The sequence below is a fragment of the Bos grunniens genome, chromosome 13 (assembly GCF_055505025.1).
Source record: "Bos grunniens cultivar Pamir isolate PY7600 chromosome 13, Bosgru_T2T1.0, whole genome shotgun sequence".
NCBI classification, from domain to species: Eukaryota; Metazoa; Chordata; class Mammalia; order Artiodactyla; family Bovidae; genus Bos; species Bos grunniens.
The window spans coordinates 61,420,035-61,440,817 of NC_141177.1; the positions used below are offsets into that span (position 1 = coordinate 61,420,035).

At 38.5% G+C, this 20,783-nt stretch overlaps 1 protein-coding gene across 9 annotated transcripts in view; it reads left to right on the forward strand.

The window, feature by feature from the left end:
• The window catches only part of NEBL (nebulette), a 378,828-nt gene extending 360,724 nt beyond the window's left edge, over nucleotides 1-18,104 (forward strand). For all 9 annotated transcript variants that reach the window (XM_086334546.1, XM_086334545.1, XM_086334538.1 and 6 more), the window contains 2 exons: nucleotides 9,979-10,085; nucleotides 12,023-18,104. In XM_086334546.1, coding sequence (XP_086190672.1) covers nucleotides 9,979-10,085; nucleotides 12,023-12,199 — 284 coding nt within the window. In that variant the 3' untranslated portion in view covers nucleotides 12,200-18,104. The remainder of the gene's footprint in view (nucleotides 1-9,978; nucleotides 10,086-12,022) is intronic.
• Nucleotides 18,105-20,783: the final 2,679 nt, after the last annotated feature.

A 20,783-nucleotide genomic window follows, 5' to 3' on the forward strand; every position in this document is an offset into this window, starting at 1 on the left:
CCTCCAGGAAAAAATTATACACAAAAGAAAATATAATCACAGATTGCTACTGTTTAATCAAGTGATCAAGCAATCCCAAAGCACAGTGTGGCTGCAGGGCTGTCTTGCCACACTTCCATAAATCCAGCTGGTAAGAAAACAAAGAGGCCTTTATACCCACAACACAGCAGGCAGCATGGGCTTCTTGTGGCAAGAATGCCGATTCCCTGTGCCCCTCCACCCTCTGAGTTCCAAGGAAGATATGGCAATAGGTCATGGGTGCAAGCCCAGGTAGATGCTGAGCACACAGAGGTTATGTGTCGCAGCTGAGAAGGGCTAAGGTTAGAAAGCTCGCAGTCATGTAAGATAATCACAGATTATCTAGCAAACCTGCCCAACTTTTGCCCCATTTTAGGGAGTGTCTCCCAATTAGGGAGACACTATCTGTATCAACCCAATTAGGAAACAAGTCTTCTCTGGGGAGGAAAGGGAAATTTTATTATTGGAAAGACATTTTTTGGCTGCAAAGTCTACATTTCCTCTCAGATGGCCCTGCCCTGGTCAACACCCCAAAAGTGGGGACTTTATCCACCCCTCTGTCATTGGTGCCATGTGGTGCTCGCCTCACCAGGAGTGTCGCATGTTAGCCCCTCAGTTATCCCGCAGTGAGCTGCTTTTGGCTCAGCTTTCTTCCCACAATCCCCAGTTGTTCCTTGAGTCCTGGGTTAAATATTTGCCCGCACAAATAAGGACACTTATCCCATTCATGAGGGCTCCATTCTTATGACCTAATCACCCCAAAGTCCCCATCTCCAAATACCACCACATTTTGGGATTAGGATTCAACACATGAATTTGTGGGGATACAGACATTTGGTCCATTGCAGGGGGAGAGAGGGAATTTGGGAGTAGCATAAGTAGGGTCCCATGTGCCCGTAAATTTGTTTCAGGTGGAGAAGAAGGAATCCGGCAGTAGCTTAGTTGCTCTTTATTGTGGCTGCCCATTTGAATTGCCTGGAAGATTAAAAAAATAAAACACCAGTGTCCACTCCTTCCCACTCCCACCCCAGAAACTCTGATTTAATTAATCAGGGTGGTAGGGAGACATGGACAACAGCCTGGTTTTAAAATACTCCAGGTGAATTTAATATGCAGCCAGGGTTGAAACTTACTGCAAGTAACTGAATCCTCTCTGTCTCTTCCTTTTATTCCCATAGCGACCTCATGGACTGTAGCCCGCCAGGCTCCTCTGTCCATGGGATTCTTTAGGCAAAAATACTGGAGTAGGTTTCCACACCCACCTCCAGGGGATCTTCCCAACCCAGGAATCAAATCCAGGTCTCCAGCATTACAGGCAGATTCTTTACCATCTGAGCCACCAGGGAAGCCCCAGATAGGATCAAGCTTATTGTTTAATCTTTACTTCAAAACTAACAGCATCTGCATTCTTTCTCTTTAAAATTCATGTCTTCATTCAATTTAGCAATTTTCCTGTGCTTGTCTAAATAGAGATCTTTTTTGTCCTTGTTGTTGTTGATTAGTCATTAAGTTGTGTCTGACTCTTTGCAATCCCATGGACTGTAGCCCACCAGGCTCCTCTGTCCATGGAATTTCCCAGGCAAAAACACTGGAGAGGATTACCATTCCCTTCTCCAGGGGATCTTCCTGACCCAGGAATCGAACCCAGGTCTTCTACACTGGCAGGCAGATTCTTTACCACTGAGCCACCAGGGGAAAATAAAACCAAATCAAATTCTTTGACATGTGTTAGCTGATAAAAACTATAGTCAGGGGTTAGAAAATATGATGATTTCATTGCGTCTTGTATTCTTTACTGGAAAATTCCTGAGGGCTGATTTTCTCCTTATTCTAGATTTTTAAAAATGCCTTTAAGTAAACCCCCAATTTATTTTCTCTGTGCATGTTGTCTATAGTAGCTATAGACTTAATGCTTGTGTCCCCCCAAATTCATATATTGAAATCCTTACCCCCTATATGATGATAATGTGGCCTTTGGGAGGTGATTAGTTTGTGAGGGTGGAGTTCTCGTGAATGGGATTAGTGCCCTTATATAAAAGAGACTCCCCGCCCCATATAGATAAGTAAATAATAAAAACAAAAGAGACCCCACACAGTTCCATCACCCTCTCCCCCTCCTGCTTTAGTCCTTTTACTAAAGGACTCAGTGAAAAGATAGCCTTCTGTGAATCAGGAAGCAGATCCTCACCAGACACCGAATCTGCTGATGCTTTACTTTGGACTTCCCAGCTTCCAGAACTGTGAGAAAGAAGTGATGTTGGTTAAGTCACCTAGTCCGGTGTTTTTAAACCAGCCCAGATGGTTTTATACCTGGCCAAGACATCAGTACAGCATGATATTTATTTTTATGTTCTGCATTTGAAATTTGGCTATCTACTATTATTCTATAGTTATTGTGAGGCTGTCAAAACCTCCACTCTGTCTGTAATGACCTGAGACTTTTATTGTGGTCACTGTGCAGAGATGGTTATTCTGATGCCTTCCTGGTTAACCTCCCAGCCTCTGGATTTTTATTCTATAAAGTGGAAATTCAGTGACACCTGTATTAGAAGGTTGTTCTGTTGTGCTATGTGGCAATATATAAAGCCCCAGGCACATGGAGGATACTCCTTTTCTTCTGCTGCTCACTCTGGGTACCTCCCCAAGATGGGACATTTTTGGGTGTGCTTTTTCTACTGCTAATTGAGGTAATTCTACTTTTTCTTCATTAAATTTTTTTGGTTCATTTAATCTTCATGTATTTGCATGCATTCCCTTATTTTTCTAGTTTCAGATTTCTGAAGGCTCCTAAAGATTTTTCTTCATACATTTTCACCTTCTGTTTTATGGTCTTCCTGTCTACTTCTTTACTTTGATTTTCTTTCCTTCCATTGTAAGACTAGACCTTAAATAGAAAATATTAGTGTTGGCTGTTTATGGAAGAATTTATTGGGCACTAGAAGAGAGATTTCGGTTTTATAAATACTATGCATGCATTCATGGTAAGTTGCTTCAGTCTTGTCTGACTCTTTGCAACCCCATGGACCATAGTTCTCTGTTCATAGTTCTCTGGACAGTTCTCTGGACATAGTCTCCTCTGTTCATGGAATTTCCCAGGCAAGAGTACTGGAGTGGATGGTCATGCCCTCCTTAGGGGACCCTCCCGATCACTCTTATGTCTCTTGATTGGCAGGCATATTCTTTACCACTAGTGCCACCTGGGAAACCCTTATAAATATTACAGGACATTCAAATAGAGCCCCAAATCTGCAGAGCTTTAGTCAGCTTCCAGATCTCTGGTCAATCTCTGGTTTATCAATGTGAAATGGAAGTTGAGTCACACTTTCGTGTTTTGTGGTTGCCTTAGTATCATGAAAGCTATTGTTTTTTGGCCTTTATTGTTTTGAAATAGAAACAGCTTAACCTGAAGACTCTGGGGATGGAAGGCCATCACCCTTTACCATCATCTGTACCAGCGTGCGTGGGGACTGACCACTAGTGCAGTAAGGGAGGCACTGCGTGTTCTTCTCTTTCTTAAGAAATTCTGCTTCATTGCAAAATTAGCCTAATATCTTGCTTTTGCAAAACTGATTGAATTCCATATTTTCATGAACAATATCTCATACTCATCTTTTACTCAAATTTTATTAAGGAATAAACCCAATTTCCAGAGCTATTGCTTGAAATTTCCTTTTGCTTATTCCACCTATGTTTCATAAAAAAACATTCATGTAGCAAAACAATAAAAAACATTTGTGCCTTCTTTTAAATAGGCATTTGCTTTTAGTAAGTTGATTCTTCTGAGCTCTCAGTTATATTTTTATAGTCCTAATCAGTTCAGTTCAGTCGCTCAGTCGTGTCTGACTCTTTGCGACCCCATGAATCGCAGCACGCCAGGCCTCCCTGTCCATCACCAACTCCCAGAGTTCACTCAGACTCACGTCCATCCAGTCAGTGATGCCATTCAGCCATCTCATCCTCTATCGTCCCCTTCTCCTCCTGCCATCCCAATCCCTCCCAGCATCAGAGTCTTTTCCAATGAGTCAACTCTTCACATGAGGTAGCCAAAGTACTGGAGTTTCAGCTTTAGCATCATTCCTTCCAAAGAAATCCCGGGGCTGATCTCCTTCAGAATGGACTGGTTGGATCTCCTTGCAGTCCAAGGGACTCTCAAGAGTCTTCTCCAACACCACAGTTCAAAAGCATCAATTCTTCGGCGCTCAGCCTTCTTCACAGTCCAACTCTCACATCCATACATGACCACAGGAAAAACCATAGGCTTGACTAGATGGACCTTTGTTGGCAAAATAATGTCTCTGCTTTTGAATATGCTGTCTAGGTTGGTCATAACTTTCCTTCCAAGGAGTAAGCGTCTTTTAATTTCATGGCTGCAGTCACCATCTGCAGTGATTTTGGAGCCCAATAAAATAAAGTCTGACACTGTTTCCACTGTTTCCCCATCTATTTCCCATGAAGTGATGGGACCGGATGCCATGATCTTCGTTTTCTGAATGTTGAGCTTTAAGCCAACTTTTTCACTCTCCACTTTCACTTTCATCAAGAGGCTTTTGAGTTCCTTTTCACTTTCTGCCATAAGGGTGGTGTCATCTGCATATCTGGGGTTATTGATATTTCTCCTGGCAATCTTGATTCCAGCTTGTGCTTCTTCCAGTCCAGCATTTCTCATGATGTACTCTGCATATCAGCAGGGTGACAATATACAGCCTTGACGTACTCCTTTTCCTATTTGGAACCCGTCTGTAGTTCCATGTCCAGTTCTAACTGTTGCTTCCTGACCTGCATACAGATTTCTCAAGAGGCAGGTCAGGTGGTCTGGTATTCCCATCTCTTGAAGAATTCTCCACAGTTTATTGTGATCTGCACAGTCTAGGGCTTTGGCATAGTCAATAAAGCAGAAATAGATGTTTTTCTGGAACTCTCTTGCTTTTTCCATGATCCAGCGGTTGTTGGCAATTTGATCTCTGGTTCCTCTGCCTTTTCTAAAACCAGCTTGAACATCAGAAAGTTCACGGTTCATGTATTGCTGAAGCCTGGCTTGGAGAATTTTGAGCATTACTTTACTAGCGTGTGAGATGAGTGCAATTGTGCAGTAGTTTGAGCATTCTTTGGCATTGCCTTTCTTTGGGATTGGAATGAAAACTGACCTTTTCCAGTCCTGTGGCCACTGCTCAATTTTCCAAATTTGCTGGCATATTGAATGCAGCACTTTCACAGCATCATCTTCCAGGATTTGAAATAGCTCAACTGGAATTCCATCACCTCCACTAGCTTTGTTCATAGTGATGCTTTCTAAGGCCCACTTGACTTCACATTCCAGAATGTCTGGCTCTGTGTCAGTGATCACACCATCGTGATTATCTGGGTTGTGAAAATCTTTTTTGTACAGTTCTTCTGTGTATTCATGCCACCTCTTCTTAATATCTCTGCTTCTGTTAGGTCGATACCATTTCTGTCCTTTATGGAGCCCATCTTTGCATGAAATGTACCCTTGGTATCTCTAATCTTCTTGAAGAGATCTCTAGTCTCTCCCATTCTATTATTTTCCTCTATTTCTTTGCATTGATCGCTGAAGAAGGCTTTCTTATCTCTTCTTGCTATTCTTTGGAACTCTGCATTCAAATGCTTATATCTTTCCTTTTCTCCTTTGCTTTTTGCTTCTCTTCTTTCCATAGCTATTTGTAAGGCCTCCCCAGACAGCCATTTTGCTTTTGGATTTCTTTTCCATGGGGATGGTCTTGATCCCTGTCTCCTGTACAGTGTCACAAACCTCATTCCGTAGTTCATCAGGCACTCTGTCTATCAGATCTAGGCCCTTAAATCTATTTCTCACTTCCACTGTATAATCATAAGAGATTTGATTTAGGTCATACCTGAATGGTCTAGTGGTTTTCCCTACTTTCTTCAATTTAAGTCTGAATTTGGCAATAAGAAGTTCATGATCTGAGCCACAATCAGCTCCTGGTCTTGTTTTTGTTGACTGTATAGAGCTTCTCCATCTTTGGCTGCAAAGAACATAATCAATTTGATTCGGTGTTGACCATCTGGTGATGTCCATGTGTAGAGTCTTCTCTTGTGTTGTTGGAAGAGGGTGTTTGCTATGACCAGTGCATTTTCTTGGCAAAACTCTATTAGTCTTTGCCCTGCTTCATTCCGTACTCAAAGGCCAAAAAAAATCTTTTATTGTACCAAGTATAAGGTAGATAACAAGTTTGATAACCCCAAAAGGACTTGTGTTAAATAATATAGCCAGAGAGGGAGATGAAAATAATCAATAAAGGTGTGAGGAGAGACCATAAGGACAAGATAGCTTGTATTTACTCTGAGATTTCTCATTCTAAACTCTTCTGTTCTTTCCAACCCATGCATGTTTAGGATAAATACTTTCTTCTCCCTCTGTATTTCACAGTAGCTACAGATTCCTTTTGGAGGTAAGATTTGAATAATTGAGTAGGCATAAATTTACATCTAGAGAAGGCAATGTCACTCCACTCCAGTACTCTTGCCTGGAAAATCCCATGGACGGAGGAGCCTGGTAGGCTGCAGTCCATGGGGTCTCTAAGAGTGGGATACGACTGAGCGACTTCACTTTCACGTTTCACTTTCATGCACTGGAGAAGGAAATGGCAACCCACTCCAGTGTTCTTGCCTGGAGAATCCCAGGGACGGGGGAGCCTGGTGGGCTGCCGTCTATGGGGTCACACAGAGTTGGACACGACAGAAGTGACTTAGCAGCAGCAGAAGCAAATTTACTTCATTTTTAAATGCCAAAATTAGAGAACACTTTTAAAAACAATTATTATTGGAGTATAATTGATTTACAATGTTGTGTTAGTTTTAGGGGTACAACAAAGTAAATCAGTTATACATATATTCATTATTTTTCAGATTTTAGACCTTTTCTCATATAGGTTATTAAAGAATATTGAGCAGAGTTCCCTGATCTACACAGTAGGTCTTTATTATCAATTTTATATATGATAGTGTGTATATGTTAATCCCAATCACCTAATTTAGTCTTCTCTCCTTTTGCCTTTGGTAACCATAAGCTTGTTTTCTACATCTGTGACTCTATTTCTGTTTTGTAAATAAATCCATCTGTACCACTTTTCTAAATTCCTCATATGTGTGTTAATATATGATATTTGTTTTTCTCTTTATGACTTAACATCACTCTTTATGACAGTCTCTAAATCCGTCTACACCTCTGAAAATGGCACAGTTCCATTTTTATGGCTGAGTAATATTCCACTGTATATATGTGCCACATCTTCTTTGTCCATTCCTCTGTTGATCGGCATTTAGGTGGCTCCCATATCTTGGCTGTTGTATATAGTGCTGCAGTGAACATTGGAATACATGTATCTTTTCAAATTATGGTTCTGAATCTAGAGAATATTTTTAAACAATATTTCTTGAGTTGTCATTACTGATGGGTGCTAAACCTGTGCAAATTTAAATATGTTACAGCCTATGAGATAGCATATTTAAGAATTTTTTCATCATTGTCCTTTCTTGATTTTTTTTCCCAAAATATTTTAAGATGATTGTGCTTGACTCTGTACATCAAAATTTAAAGATCATAGTTAAATAGTGTGATAAAGGATTGAGAGTTTAATTTTTAATTTTAATTAATTTTAAAGGGTTACTTATTTAATCTGCTGGGAGGGATTGGGGGCAAGAGGAGAAGGGGATGACAGAGGATGAGATGGCTGGATGGCATCACTGACTCGATGGATGTGAGTCTCAGTGAACTCTGGGAGTTGGTGATGGACAGGGAGGCCTGGCGTGCTGCAATTCATGGGGTCGCAAAGAGTCAGACACGACTGAGCAACTGATCTGATCTGATCTGATTTACATATAGATCAAGATAATAATAAAGAAATGACTTGTTTAAATGGATAGAAACCCAGTCCAGAAGTGCTAGCCTTCAGATGCAGTTGGAGTCACTGATTAATATGTATTTAAGGAAATGCGTTAAGTATCCTGAGCCATTTCTTTAATTGGGCAAAGGATAAGTGTCCAAGACCATCACAGCTATAGGAAGACAACTGGTTTTGTCACTTCTCTAATGCCTGCATGCTTTGAATGTAGTGGACAGTGAAAATTGTTCACATCCATGCAGGCTTACCAAGTGACAGAAGGGTAGTAAGCTCTTTGCACACATGGAGTCTTTTAAATATTTGCTGATAGTCAAGGGAGAAAATAAATGAGTGGTCAGTGCTTTCTGCTTCCAACACAAGGAAAAGCTTTTTTACTCAGCTAATTAATTAGGTCTAGACATTTATGGAAATTATTTTTTCTTCATGAGTGAATTTTGACAACATCCTTGACATCTATTAACATTAAACATTTAAATTGAGTTGATAATATTAAAAAGTACTGTTTTCTGAAGTATTTGATGTTTGATAACTTTAAAATATACTGCAATCCAAGTTAAGTGCTTTCTCTAGAAAGACATTGAATAAACACAATTACAACATTATAATATTCATTAGTTCAAGAACTACTTTAAAAATCTCCATTTAACCTAATATCACTATGATATGGAGAATACATTAATGATTTGTAACTTTCTGATGATTAAACTTCTTTAAAGTTTTATGTTCTCATATATCATTAGAATGAGTGTGCCACTTATAAAATAGTAATTATTCATAATACCCAAGAATTACGTCTGCTTTATTCTTTTATTATAATGTCCTGAGTAAATCAACCATTATAATTAGTTTATATACTCAACCCGATTGAACAAACAGGACAATCTATTGTGGGTTTTTATAGGACTTGTATCATACAAGTTTTACTATGATGAAGGGAATGCCTACTAAAATACATACCTTCATGTATAGCCCCTGATTCTGGTTACAGATACACACTACTGATTTTTGTGGGGTTTTATCTAGCTTCTGTATTAGTTTCTCTAGAATTCTGATTTCTTCAAAACAGAAACTATGTCTTTTGAATGTCATTAATTAGTGTGAGACTAGCACAGACTAAGTGAATACTCTTTTTTAATGTAGAAGTTTAATGTTTATGAAATTCTTTAACTGGTTTGGTTCTAAGGTTTTGTAACATTATTCAACTGACTTATAGCCAAAATAAAATGATTCTTATATGATTCGTATATATGATCCATATATTCTAAATAAAAATTTCTTTAAAGTGTACAGACTTATTATTAGCTGCTTAACAAACATTTGTTTCTGAACATATGTCATGTTTACCGTCTTTGTAAAGGTAACATTCAGTAGTGTGTTTCAAAATACTGAAAGCATCTATTGTTAAGTATTCAATATTTTGTGAAAACACGTATATCCTGTCACTGGTTTGAAAATCCAATTAAATTCCTTTAAATTTCTTTTTTTTTTTAGTTGACATATAGCTGGTTTACAATGTTGTGTTAGTTTCAGATTTACATCACAGTGATTCAGTTATACATATACATGTAAATCTATTCTTTTTCAGATTTCTTTTCCTTTCTAGGTTATTATAAAGTATTGAGTATAGTTCCCTATGCTATACAGTAAGTCTTTGCTATAAATTCCTTTAAATTTCTTATTTTTTTTTAAATTTATTTTTATTTTGGAAAATGCCTACAGGGATCGTATAGCCAAGTGAAAACATGATTTTTTTAAGAGATTATGGGAATTTTTGTTATTTGTGTTGTTTTAATATATAGCATCTGCAATAGAGCATTACAAACATTTCTAACATATATTTGATTGCATGTTACACTGATTACCTATATATATGCCCTTAATGACTGAAATTTATAGTATGGTAGAGATCACTTATAACATCACTGCTCAAATTTCACATGACACTGAAAATGGCGTTTTGTTCCAGAATTGTCTAGCTGAGCATGGGGTTACTTGAGGGCTTGGGATGGGTCCTCTGAGGCTCATTTTAAGGAATCTGTGTTTGTGTGTGTGTGTGTGTGTGTGTCTCTTTAATGTCCAGCGCCTGTTCTTCCTGGAGCCTACCAGCAAAGCCATTCTCAAGGGTATGCGTACATGCACCAGACCAGCCTGTCATCTGTGAGGTCAATGCAGCATTCACCAAATCTAGTAAGTGCCCGTTTGAAGTGCTCCTCCTTCCCTGGTCTTCATAGTTTATCTCCAGAATATAAAAGCACGTGGAGTACAGTTGGATTGAATAGGGTTCATTTTTTACATAAAATGTAAATGATGATGTGTTGCCATTTGTATAGCTTCTTCTAAGGAAGTAGAGGATAGAGGTAAACCATTGAGAAGGGAAAGCATGATGTGAAAACATGTAAATAATGAAACATAGTAAGACTCTACCGGTATTCTGTCCTCATTGTTACCTCATGATTGGAAATAGTCAACCATGGTCTTCATTCAATAAAAAAGCACAAATATTTGGTCATGTTAAAGAGTTAATCAAAATGGCCATGGAAACCTAAACGACACGGTCAACATATGTCTTTGAGTTCTCCTCTTGGAAATCTTGGAGTGCTGACTCATTCACTGAATGGAAGACTTGGAAGCAGACTTCCAGACCAGTCAGTCCAGTTTGGCATCTTCTGATGAGATGGCTTCTCAAGCTTCTGACACAGTCTCTTGGCCTTTGTCTGTGCCCTTAGAAATAGGTGGCCCTTCTAAACAGCTTGTAAGATACATTTTTAAAATATATTTGTAAAAGTATAGTTGACTTTAATATTATATTAGTTTCAGGTATACAACATAGTGATTTGGTATTCTTATAGATTGTGTACCATACAGAATTATTATAATATTATTGAACTATTTCCCTGTGCTATATACATCACATGTCTATGACTTATTTCCTTTAACGAGTGGTAAGGAATCTTTCGGAGAAGGCAGTGGCACCCCACTCCAGTACTCTTGCCTGGAAAGTCCCATGGACGGAGAAGCCTGGTGGGCTGCAGTCCATGGGGTCGCTAAGAGTCGGACACGACTGAGCGAATTCCCTTTCACTTTTCACTTTCATGCATTGGAGAAGGAAATGGCAACCCACTCCAGTGTTCTTGCCTGGAGAATCCCAGGGACGGTGGAGCCTGGTGGGCTGCCGTCTATGGGGTCTCACAGAGTCGGACACGACTGAAGTGCCTTAGCGGCAGCAGCAGCAACAGCAAGGAATCTTTAATCACTCTAAAATTCTTGCATCTCAGCCAATTTCCTCAGTCTACTAATGCACTTGATTTTGAGGTTGTCTGATATTATTAGCTAAATCCTTGGCCTCAAAAGAAAAGAAATATAGTAAAACTCAACTAATTATAACAAGGATTTAATTATATGTACCTCAATATTCATGACATTTATATGCTAAATGTCTCCTATTATGTGATACAAAATCCTATTGAGTATATTATGGATTTTTTTTCTTTTTATTTTTTTTAAGTATTTTAAAATAGAAACAAAATTTTTAAGTAAAGTTCATCACCTCTGCCAGGGGACCAATGGTTGTAATGACTTGGCAGTGACTTGGGCCTGTCTGCCACTATGGTGGACTTTGTTCTCTGAAGAATGTGGACTAGGGGAGAATCTACATAATCTAAGGACTCTGGGCTTATCTGAAGCTGGGGGAGTGGCTTTACTGCTTCAAAGCTTACTTTTTAAAAAAAGATTTTTATTTTGTATTGGGGTATAGCCAATTAACAAACAATGTTGTGATAGTTTCCAGTGAACAGCGGAAGGATTCAGCCATACATACCCCCCAAACTGTCCGCCCTCCATCCAGGCTGTCACATAACACGGAGCGGGGTTCCAAGTGCTCAACGCTTACTTTTGACAGCTAGCTGTTGTATTTAGTGGCTTGCTCTGGTCCACAATATTACCCCTTTTGCCAGACTAGTAAGCTTGAAATGAACACAATCAGGACAGACAGTAGGCTCCAGAAATAGATGTGCTTGGAAAGGTTCTTGGTAGTTCCTTTATGTGTGGGCTGGTTTGTCGTGGTTGGCATTTGTAGCCTTGACTGTCTTGGTGTCCATTGTGTGACCCCATCTTTCCTTTCTCAGAGGACCTACAGAGCCATGTACGATTACAGTGCCCAGGATGAAGATGAAGTCTCCTTCAGAGATGGGGACTACATCGTCAATGTGCAGCCCATTGACGACGGCTGGATGTACGGCACGGTGCAGAGAACTGGAAAAACCGGAATGCTTCCAGCGAATTACATTGAGTTTGTTAATTAATCATTTCTCCCTGCCCTTTGAGCTTTGTTCTAATGTATACTAAACCCAATCTTTTTAAAAGATAGAAGATACTTTTAAGACAACTTGGCAGTTATTTTACAATAATCTATCCTTCCTTTGACAATTAGACATGCAGGAAGAAGGAATGACTTCTGGGCTGAAAAACAGCAGCATATTTGGTAATTGGTATAAACAAATAATTAAGTCTGGAGACCTGGTGCTGCTTGTTGTGGTAATGGTTTCCTTTGATTGGCTATTGAACCCTTCTGGGAAAACATATTTTTGTAAACTTTAATAGAGATGTGGATTGTCCCTTAAATGTCACAAATATATGAAACTTCTTAGCTGTCACTTTGGAATCACCAGAAGCCAGTCCTCTTAATTCAATAACACAGCTGATAATTTAAAAACCATTTTAGCTTTCGAGTCACAAGGCAATTTCCAATTCAAGTGAAAACTGCCTAAATATAATAAATGTAAGCAGTGGAAGAATGACAGTTCTGTTAAAATTATATTGACTGGTGGCCTTAGGGATCTAGAAACTTTCAATGAACAAAGAAATTTCCTTGTTCCTTGGGCCGACTTGGGTCTGTTTATTTCTCATTTGTACTGAAGCATATGCTATTCTCCATTTACATTCTATGAACCTAAGGACACGCTTGGCTCCATAGAATGTCAGGACCAAATAACTTCACAGCTGCTCTGCAAAGGGCAAAATTTAAGGTCATCTATGTTATTTCCCTAATACTAATAGCCTTTACCCTGTTGCATGTCATGTAGGTTCAAGCTTCTGTAACATAGGCAGCTGCACTGCCCTGTTCCTGTTATTCAAACAAAAAGTGTGGCCGATACCTAAAAGCCCTACCCTCTAGATGCCAGCTCAGCAGACAAGCATAACTTGAGAAGTTGCTTGAGATTCTCCTGCCGCATTGCACTCTAGTTTTGAGGGATTTACACCTTAGAACATAGATGTATACGCTAGCAAATAAGTGATTTAGGCATTTATTGAACAGCTTCCATTAACTTAATGCCACTGTTGACTTAAAAGTTAAGAAAACTTCCTAGAAGCCAGTGACAAAGCTGGAATATGAAGTGTGCTGGGAGAAACCAATCAACAAAAGATTGCCAGCTGCACACACAGAGAGACAGGTGATCTGGTTTCTTATTTGGGAAAACACTATTCAGATTCTGGGATGGAAATCTAGCTACTGAAATTGCTTAATGAAAAGACTTCCTTCCCACTTTCTGGATTTTATTTTCTAAATCACATTTGGAAGTGAGAGGGGGATGTCACCAGAGATTTGACAAGTTGTTCATTAAAAAAGAAATTGTTGTCACATTTTAATTTTCAACTGAGTGACTTTGCAGGCTCTTGCTGGATTCACAGGCATGACCATCACATCACGAAGTTTTTACCTGGAGTCCACAATCAAGATCACTGGAGAGATTCATGCCCATCAGCAACTCTGGGTTTTTCTGATTGTGCCATTAGAGAGACTTGCAACAGGGTAGCAGTCATGTAGGGTCTGACTCTACAGCTGTGATGAAACTGAAAAAGCAAAATGTAATTATAAACTTGTATCAAATATATGGGCCTTGGGGATATCTGCTTTAATGATATATTCAAAGAAATTAACAAAATAAGCTGTAAAACATCTTTTCTTGAAATGTTTATTAGTCCAAAGGCAAATATTAATTCATTTACACCTTTGAAAAGTAAGCACATAGTTTTGAAATCTGTAGTCTCATTTTTATCAGGCTAAAAGAGTAATTAGATAAGCTTTATTACACTCAAGCAACATACTATATGACACTGATGTAAAACTGAGAAGAGAAAAATTCAGGCAAATAACTAGAGGTTATTTGAGGGGGTTTTACAGATCACCACATAATCAGCTTGCCTAATTTTCTGTTATTGAAATGATCAGTTGCAATTCAATTGATTAAACCCCATACTGGTTTTGGTGTCTTATACACAAACCTACTAAAACAAGCAGAACTTGGAATATTCTTGCAAAAATTCCTTTGCATTAAAACCGAGGGCAACAAGCTTGCTTAGTTTTATTATACCATTAAATAAATATTTATTATTCACCCAGACAGACTACTTTTTGTGATTATAAGAGAGTAGTTGTTGATTAAATCTGCAGACTAAATGTGGGGTACACTTTTTGATAAGCACATTTATAGGAAGCTCAGAGGAAACCAATTTCAAATGATGATTATAATGGGGAAGTAGTCATAAAGTAACAGCTTGATGTTTCATTGTTTTTCTCTTCCACTTATTTTAAAATCAGATTCACTGAATGTAAAAGTCAATACTTATTTGGGGAGTAATTTTCCCCAAATTTTAAGCTTCACATAATGTTTGCATAGCAAGATACTTCTGCTTCCAGCCTTTAGGAATTAAGAACTGATCAGAATTTAACTAGAGGGCAGTTATTTTATAATAAAGACCGAGGGACAAGTTGCACACGTTGCTAATGCTATAATTTGATGGTGTTGTCACTGTTATTAAAGCCTGTCAGGATATTAAGCATCTCAGCAGAAATACAGAAAACAATATATGTATAAAACCAAAGTGCTATTTTTACAGCATCATTTTCAAGACTGCATTCTCGAACACCTTTTCCCCTTTCCACATGCCGCCCCTCTTGTTTTCAATTTGGCAACAGTTATATCCTACATAATGTGACAGCTCAAGAAGGGTTTTAAAAAAACAAGTCTTTTAAAAGAGGGCTGTAAATGCCCAAGCACAGAGAGCATGCACCTAAATTTCTAATTGTGATGTGTTCTCAAACCTGATAAAAGCACAAGGGCAGTTTGATACGCTTTTAAAAGGTTCCGAAAACAGAACTTACATGGATCATCTCTCTCTTGAGCAGAGCATAGCAACCGAATATACCGCTTGTGGTGTAAGCTTTTGTAGTGAGCGTTTTACTAATTCTTGTTCTCTGGGAAAGCTTTCTATGTCTACCCTGTGACAAGGCACGTCTCCACGTCTCCTTCTTACTGTTTACACAGCCACAGTGTAGCCCACTTGGAAATAATTATCCGGTTGTCAGATCTCCACACTGTCCCTGCATCTTCTCAGGCTTCCCCCACCTCAGAGACCACACAGGAATTTGCAAGCACAGTGCCCAGGAGCACCTTTTATGAATGTGGATGCGATTAGACCGGCCCCCCTCTTGCCGCCAGGTTCATTACTTGAGGATGGCGAACACACGCTTTTGCCAGTCTCGCTGCAGTCTTTCTTTCCTTATCTTGTCTGTGTTGAGCTCGACAACAGTCTGGGATTTGGGAGGAAGATTTCCCTAAACACACAGTGGAAGCTTAAGAGGCGCATCTTTTCTTCAGGTTTGCCCATCTCCAGTGGAGTGTTTTTTAATGAAAAGATTAAAGAAATTGTGTGTGATCCTTTAATAACACCCTCTATATAAAGTGAATATAGTTTATACCAAAATTATAATTATATAGAAATAAAAAATATCGGTGCCTTTTTGATTACCCTTGTTTATTCATTATGGTCTTGGAAAGAAAACCAAGCAAGCAAGCAAGCTTCTGCCTATTCTATAGTAATATTTTATTATATGATCATTGGTATTTTTATGGTGGAGAAGTGAGATGCTCCTGACAGTTAGGAAAGGTGATAACTGATTGTATTTTACCTCTAGAGGTTTAGAACTTTAGAAAATACTGACTTCTTTTGTCTGTTTCTGAAAGTTTCTTTGTGGATTTATATATAGTTGAGATGCATAAATGTAAACTTTAGGTTTGAGATTTAAAATACCTGTTGTAAGTTAGAAGAATTATGTTATGAGGCTGAATTCATTACACCAGATGAACTTCACTTCATAAATCCATTATACCTTAGCTGTTTGCTTCTGATAATCTGAAAGTGGCTAGAGCATGGTTGTTTGGGGTAACTTGACATGGAGGTGAGAAAGCTTTCGTTAAAAAGAAGCTCTGTAAACCAAGTGTACAATGCCAATATGAAGTCTCTTGTTGAAGTATTCCACGCCCATTAAAGGTTCTTTCCAGACAATTGTCCACTATCACTGATTCAAGAAAATCAAGACATTGTATGCTGCTTCTGTGGCCATCATTCCCTGAGGCATAGACTACTGGATCCGCAAGCCTGGAAGGACCCCTGGGGCAAATCTACGCCCTCGTGGTCCTTGTTACTTCAATATCTTCATGGGAATTTCATATGCTTTTTGTGTTTGATATATGGTATTCAATTTGCATAGTATACACTTCTTCGTAATCCAGTTGCTGTTAAGAACGATTTACTTTAAAGGAAAAGAGAAAACTACATCATAGTTCCCTTCTTTAGTGTTCATGCAATGAATGGCTGAGCATTTATAAGCAGCACCAAGTGTATTACAGGCAGGGTGTGGAATCTTCGCTCTTTGACCTGTGATTAAAACATGAACTTGAATCCTTGTGCAGATTGGTTTCTGTTTGCTTCAAAATATGTAGAATTGTGGTTGTTGATTAATTTGCAAGATTGTACTAACTTTGAGAGCCTACAGTTTTATAGAAAACACTTCATGTTGTAAAATGAAGGAGCTTACAGAATGATACGTTATTAATATAATTTGGCTTTTGTTATGCAAATTGTTAACACCAGCTATTAAAATATATTTTAGTAGAAATGCTTTAATTCATATTTTTTCCTCTACACTGTGAATCTTTAAGCCTTGGTGGACTAGAGCAACATCGTGCTGCCCAAAGGACTAACCTATGCAAACCAGTTCACATTTCAGTGGATGTCACAGTAATTGTGTAATATGCTGTTATTTCCCCCACATAATGTACAGCAGCACTGAAATAACATGTTCAGCCGAGCATCGTGTATGTACAGACAGTTACTCACAAACCCTTCAAGGCTACCATGATCATTAGTATTATTCGTGTAAGAGCAGATTGCTGACTTATCTACTGAAACCATTTGAACGATGTCAGAACAAGAATGACAGATGGATGCATCGGCCATGGCTCCCAAGTGGTCCCTGCAAGTGTTCTCCTGTGATGAAGCCTCGTTCTCAGATGCACTCTCTCCAGGGTATTATTATTCTGTGTCTTCTTTCTGTATTTGTAAAACATTATAACGCTTTAATTTCCTATCTCTACACATTCGGTTGGCTTAAATAAATGCAGGATGTAACAAAATGGTTCCACTTGTCAGTTCTCACCTTGGTTTCTTAGAGCAGTGCTCATTGATAATTCCCTGGGTGTGGGTTTATCGTGACAACTCACGTCAAATCGCCTCAAAGGTCTGTGCTGGCCTCAGACCACTTACCTTGGTGAGCTGTTTAGAATGTGTCTTCCTCCTACACATAAACTTAGCTTTAAATGAAAATAGTATGCTTTTTCAAGCTGAGTCTCTTTCTGATTTTATATCAAAGTGCTGCAGTAATTCATCATTGTAGTTCACTGCTTCCAAGGCTGACTTCCTCATATGTCCTCAATAGTACGACTTTAATTTTCTTGTGTTTGAAAGATGAAAGAAACAGCTTGCAGCAAAGAGTAGAAAATGCTCAAACTGGGTACATGAAACAGGGAGATGCTCTGATTTCCCAACTCAGAATGGCTCATGTATCATAGAGGATAATTGCTTTTCCCCCTAATTTTCCCATAGTTGGAAAAAGTTTGTTCCTTTTTTTGCCCTCATGTAAAACTACTGAGACTAGGGTCTTAGCTTTATTGTGTTATTTTGTAACAGTTCTTTGATGGTGCCTAAATTCTCCTAATTATAAACCGATAAACTCTGCTGATGACACATTTAGTGCTTTTGCGCAAAGAATACTCTTCCTAATCTTGAATTTTCTGTTTTTCATATTCCAAAAGTATGAAATATTTGTATGCTATTAATCATTAAACATACTTATAATATTTCAAATGGTAAATCAGCTTATTTATTTATTTGAAGAATATACTTTTTTTCTCTCAAAGTTTTATTTCCCCCACTATGCTCATAAATTTTACTCTTGGGAACTCAAGCCACAGAGAAATGACCAACTTAGCAAGATTTTTTTTCTGAACTAAAATGATTTAGATTTAGAATAAGGTAATCTTATATTTTTATTAACTTAAAACCTTGTGAAGCCAGTTTTACAAATAATTGAGACATACATGACCACTAGAAATCTAGCAAAGTAACTTTTTACAAAAATACTCATACATAGTAAATTGAAAAGTAGATAAAAGGAAAGTTTTGTTCTTTTCTTTATGTAATCTGCTTCTTCTATGCAGAGAGATTGAATAGAGTTTTGTGATGGCAGAAAACTGGATATGGTCCAAATGTGAACTTCAACTACTTTCTGCAGTTCTCAGCACAGTTCTCAGGCCTTTGTCCATTTATATTTGTACTTGGGAGCAGCAGAGTTCTGATGAAAAATAGAATGAGAAAATGGGTTTAAAGGGTGAAAAGTCAATATTAGAACAAAGGACCCAGTTACTGATTTTGTATTTATACCATGACATTTTGATCTTTGCTTTCACTATTTTTTTTTTAAGTTGCAAACATAAAAGAGACTAGTAGACTAAAATAGAGAAATGAGCAAAATCTGAACACCTGTTATTCCATTTGAGAAAATAAGGAACTTTTATGCATCCCAAATTTAGTGATTAGATTGCTCTTAAAATGAACTAGTTTCTGGTTCTTGAGTCAAGATAGCCCACTTTTTCCAAAGGGTTGCTATCCAAGGCCACGTGGCCCTAATTAACTTTCATTATCTTGTCACTCTGGTGACAAATAGATGGCTGTGACCTGACCAATCTATAGGCTGCCCAGGAGCCCTTGACAGGAGCTGCAGAAGAACTTTACCCAACATGGAGGATGGTCACTGAACGTGTCCACATCTCCCTGCGGAGTCTGAGTTCACAGTATAGAGCTGGTTGGTTAACCGGTGTGATTACTGAAAACTAAGAGCCATAGAGAAAGAAGGAGGAAGTCAGGAGTACGTGTTGCTGTGAGTGAGTAGAAAGCATGAGATGGAGAGAAGAGATTAGGACAGATGGAGCAAAAAGTGAAGGGCACGATTGTTGGTAGCATGAGCCCTGAAGATGGGAAGACGCTGATTCTTAAGGCAGCCCCTGAGATTCGGCAGCCCCATCCCCTGTGGCAGAGGGAGTCACCACTCCCCATATCAGAAGCACATGGTTCCATTCTAGTCTTACTGCCTGTGGGACGCCACCTCCTCTTGATAAAGAACAGATTGCATGAATGTTAGGAACACTTGTGGGGTGTCCCCAAATGAGACACCACAAGTAGCCAATGTGATTGAAATGCCAATTATATTTTTGCAGTTGCCATGTTGCAACGTTGTCTTAAATCATTTTGTTTTCTTTTATGATGTGGCATATTTCACTGTATATATCCTACTGAAAATTACTTTAGTTAGAAGTTGTTTCCCTGGGCTCTATGAAAGGTATCAGTAATTAATAACAAAAGAATTTAACTTCAACCAGTGGGTTTGTACAAAGAAAGGATTGGGGATTTGGAAAAATATTCTTATCAATTTCTAAGTGTTGGGTAAAGAACATGGGAATGACTGGGCTCCCTTAGAGAATGACACAGGCACTGATGTCCCAGGGACAAAAGCTGAATTGTTTCTGCAGAGCTTTCAGAAATACCTAATTCTTCCAAGTTTCCTCAGTGATAGTTTTTGACTAAGGTAGATGAAGCAGTGACTGTAACTTATTCATTCAACATATATTTATTCAGTGTTTATGTGATTCAAGGAACAGAACACAGAGACTTTCCTACTATACTGGTAGGGGAAACAACCAACCAAGGATATACGTTTATCCACATGTGTATTGTCGTGTATACTTAAACAGCGAATTGCTTCATTGCGGTTTGAGAGGTATTGTGAAAGTGAAGCCTAGTCCTACCCCAGTTCTTGTAGCTGGGCAGGGGTCATCTGTGGTGGGGAGGGCGTGGAAGACCCCGAGAAGCTGCTATTTGAACTTGGAGCTCGGTCCATCTAAGCCTTAGACATGTGGGAAAATTTAGTCACTGGCAGCTAATGGAAGATATACTCCAGTCTCCTGCCCAATTTTAATTTAAGTAGCAAGGCAGATTTTTGTAGTTTTCATACAATTAAATTTTCATGAACAAAAGTTGGGTTACAGATGTGCATGAATAGGTGTGTATGCACTACCCACTGATTATTCTAATTATGATTTCATTCCACTTAGAAAGTCAGCAAGTTGCAAAGAGTGAATTATATACACAAAGTTTTATAGATGTGCAAAGCTTCACTTCGTTTTTTGGATAATTGGTTATTATGTAGAGTTTCCTGTGTCCTTATTTCCTCCCTGAATATTTTTAGAAAGCATGTGCTTACTGGAGTTTACGGTGGTACAGTGAGCAGCAGAACCATTGATTAAAATGCTGTTCCCTCCTGATTTAGATTCCACAGATTTGGGAAACTGTCATTCCATCTAATATGTGGTACAAGTTAGATTTACAACATTAACTGAGCAACACAGGGAAAAATCACCCACAAAGCAAGTCAATTGTTGATGATTACTTATAATAGATCCTCTCTCAGAGGTAAATCATAGCTTTGTT